The 3,484-nt window shown below is 39.0% G+C and overlaps 1 protein-coding gene across 1 annotated transcript; it reads right to left on the bottom strand.

The window, feature by feature from the left end:
• Nucleotides 1–805: 805 nt before the first annotated feature.
• LOC140177150 (uncharacterized) lies at nucleotides 806–1,570 on the bottom strand. Its single transcript, XM_072209882.1, has 2 exons — nucleotides 1,114–1,570; nucleotides 806–999 (listed from the first exon to the last, which is right to left on the bottom strand). The coding sequence occupies exons 1-2, from the start codon at nucleotides 1,568–1,570 to the stop codon at nucleotides 806–808; spliced, it is 651 nt and encodes a 216-aa protein (XP_072065983.1).
• Nucleotides 1,571–3,484: the final 1,914 nt, after the last annotated feature.

Here is a 3,484-nt window from a genome sequence, read left to right as displayed (position 1 = left end):
CACCAAAGCTCTCGCAAGGCAAGAGATTTTTCTCCTAGGGCAAGGTTCATTCGGGTTGAAAAAATTATTACATCTATTCTACCAAATCCACTAAATTTCAGCAGCCACTATTTCCTCGTTACCATTAATAACGCTAGTAATCCAGGATCGAAAGTCAGAGGCATTAGCAGGTTCAACAATAGAAGGATCTAAAGAATTTTATACATGACGAGCATTGGAACAATCCCAAAGGCAATGTAACACAGATTTAGGTGGATGACCACATTTATTACAAAGGTCACTTATCGCTAAGCCCCTTTTATGACGGAAGACATTAGTGGGAATGGCATCATGCAATGCAAGCCAAAAGAGGAATCTGACTTTTTCTGGAATGAAAAGATTCCATAGCCACTTCAAATTCCCATCACATCTTCAATGAAATTTCATATTCGCAAGCCAAGTGTACCTGCTTTTGGTAGTATAACCCTTCGAAGCAGCTGGTTTCCAAATCCAACCCGATTTATTCACACTCCTTTCAGAAGGAAGAATAGTCCCCAAAAAGGATTTAATATCCTCGGGGATTGGGGTGGAAAAGTTTTCAAAATTTCAAGTCCCATCATAGTAAATATCATCCAACTTAAGTAATAAATCAGAGACATGAACAAACAGAAGAAACTCTGTAAGAATACTTAAAGGACTCCAAGGATCAAACCACAAGGATTGAAGGAAACTCCCTATCTGCCACCCAAGACCCTCTTTGATGGTCATATAAACTTTGGAGATGCTTTTCCACACCAAGGAACCATGTTTAGCCGATCCCCAATTCCTATTTTGCTTCAGATATTTGAGAAAGAAGTTTCACCCACAACTGCTCCTTATCCTTCAACATTTGCCAAACCAATTTACCAATAAGCGCCACATTAATATACTGCGAGCCTCTAACTGCAAGCCCTCCTAGATTTTTGGGAGCCACAACTTTCTCCCACTTCACTAAAGGAAGACCTCTGCCATCAGCATTACCTTAACGTAAGAATTGACGCATCATGGAGTCAATCTTGTCATGAGCATAGGAGGGAGAAAGGGAAGTTTGCATTTGATAAATCGGAATTGAAGATAGAACTGATTTTACCAAACACAATCTCCCAGCCTTGTTTAGCATGCGGCCTTTCCAATTAGCCAATCTAGCATGAATTTTCTCAATTACCTCTTGAATCATCTTTTGCGCATCTCTATCATGGTCAATATTCACCCCCAAATATCTTCCCAAGTTTTGAGTGAAGTGAATGCTAGAAGCACCAGATAAAATATCCTTCCTTCTCTGAGAAACATTTTTAGAGCATTGATCTTTCGACTTGGACAAATTCACCTTAAGCCTAGATGCCTTTGTAAAGATGTCCAAAGCCTCCATGACTATTTCAACTTGATTCTTAGTGGCCTTACAAAAGAGTAGTAAGTCATTAGCAAACATAAGACGGGAGACTCTAGGCCCTCCTTTCGAAACAGCCACTGGAATCCAAGAACCGCTAGAGACAAGGTAAGAAATAAGACAAGCAACTCTTTCCATGCAAATAACAAAAAGATATGGCGACATTGGATCACCTTCTCTCAGACCCCTTAGAGGCTTGAAACTTTGAAGCCTTTCCCCATTCCATAGAATGGACAAGGAAGAGAGCACACACAACGCATAATAAGTTTGACAGTTGTAGTTGAAAATCCAAAACTTTTCAACGAATTCTCCAAAACACGCCAATCAACTCAGTCATACGCCTTCTCAAGATCAATCTTGAAAACAATTGTTCCTTTCTTGGATTTTATCTTCCGCATGAAATGAAAAATTTCTTGAGCTATAATAATATTTTCACTAGTTCCTCTTCCAGGAATAAATCCGCCTTGCAGCGGGCCAATCACCTCAAAAAGAAATGGGCAAAAATGATTCACTAGAACCTTAGTTACAATTTTATAGATAACATTGCATAAGATAATTGGCCTAAATTCCTTCATATTTATTGGATTATCCACCTTTGGAAAATGAAGAATCAAAGCCTCTAAGAAATTATCATCAATACAACCCCCTACGAAGGTTTGCCTCACAATCTTCCACACATCTATCCCTACTACATCCCAATATTCTTTAAAGAAGATCACTTGGAAACCATCCGGGCCAGGAGCTTTAAATGAACTCATCTCCATGACCACTCTTCTAACTTCTTCCAAAGTGACATCCTCTTGTAATCTAAAGTAGGCATTTTGACTAACCTGCGGAAGAAGGATATCCTTCAGACCATCAATCCTCACCTCCTCTCTGGAACAGAACAACCACTGAAAATACATGTTACCTTCTGCTTTAAGAACATTCACATCTTCTGACCAAGTACCGTCTTCAAGCATCAAACTATGAATCTTATTCCTCTTCCTCCTCACAATTGTTTGAAGATGGAAGAAACTAGTATTTCTGTCTCTAAACTTGACCCACGGATCTCTCGATTTCTGGAACCACAATAGCTCTTCTCTTAAAAGAATAATATTAAGCTCATTTTGAAGGTCTTTCTCCTCCTCCCTTAATAAGACATTATCCGACTGCTCCAAAAGACTCTGCACCCTATTAATGCGGATCTCCATTCTCCTTTTTTAACAAAGATATTTCCAAAGATATTCGAATTAAACTTCTGGGCATCTCTCTGAACTGCAACAAGGCTTTTAGCGACATTTGGGGTTTCAGAATTTCACGCTTTATGAACCGTGTCATGAAATTGAGGATGAGTAATCCAAGTCGCTTGGAATCTGATGGGACGACATGTATTCTTCTTACTATGATTAACCAGCCTGCAACGAACCAAAATGAGCGAGTGGTCTGAGTGAAATCGCTCTAAAATCTCACAAAAAGCTTCAGGAAAAAGTAATCGACAGTCCTTACAAACAAAAGCTCTATCTAGCTTTTTTGAGACATTTGTTCCTCCTCGAACTTTTCTAAACCAAGAAAAACTCCTTCCTTTAGTTTCCATGTCCATTAATCCACAAGAATCTATAGCATTCCCAAAAGCCTCCGCTTTGTTTTTGTTGAAAATATCCCCCTTGACTTCATTAGAATAAAGCACTTCATTAAAATCCACAAGAGCTATCCAAGGGCCGTGCAAATAAGCAGCAATACCACTAAGATAATTCCAAGTCTCATAATGAAGATGCGCTTGTAGAGGTGCATACATTACACTGCACATCCACCGAGAAGAACAATCAACAACTTCAAAGCTGATACAATGATTGTTAACATCCAAGACTCTACACTGACCCCAATTTTTTTCAGCCAACACCCAAATACCTCCACTCTGCCCTCTAGCCTCTGAAATACCAATCTCACAGTAGCCCAAATTATCCCAAAAGGATTTCATCCTCTCAAAGCAAACATGAGTTTCAAGAAGAATAAAAATTGTGGGGTGAAACTTTCTAATAATTTCTTTACAGTAAACTCGAGCAAATTTATTAGAAGCCCCTCTAACATTCCAAGATA

The sequence above is a fragment of the Arachis hypogaea genome, chromosome 2 (genome assembly GCF_003086295.3).
Source record: "Arachis hypogaea cultivar Tifrunner chromosome 2, arahy.Tifrunner.gnm2.J5K5, whole genome shotgun sequence".
In the NCBI taxonomy this organism is placed as follows: Eukaryota; Viridiplantae; Streptophyta; class Magnoliopsida; order Fabales; family Fabaceae; genus Arachis; species Arachis hypogaea.
This window is presented reverse-complemented; position numbering and strand designations above follow the sequence as displayed.

Excerpts from the sequence above, each read along its gene's own strand:
- LOC140177150 (XM_072209882.1), bottom strand. The coding sequence starts at position 1,570 with ATGTCGCCATATCTTTTTGTTATTTGCATGGAAAGAGTTGCTTGTCTT. Across the intron at positions 1,000-1,113 it reads AAACAAGGCTGGGAGATTGT|GTAATGCTGATGGCAGAGGT; the intron begins GTTTGGTAAAAT and ends TCTTACGTTAAG.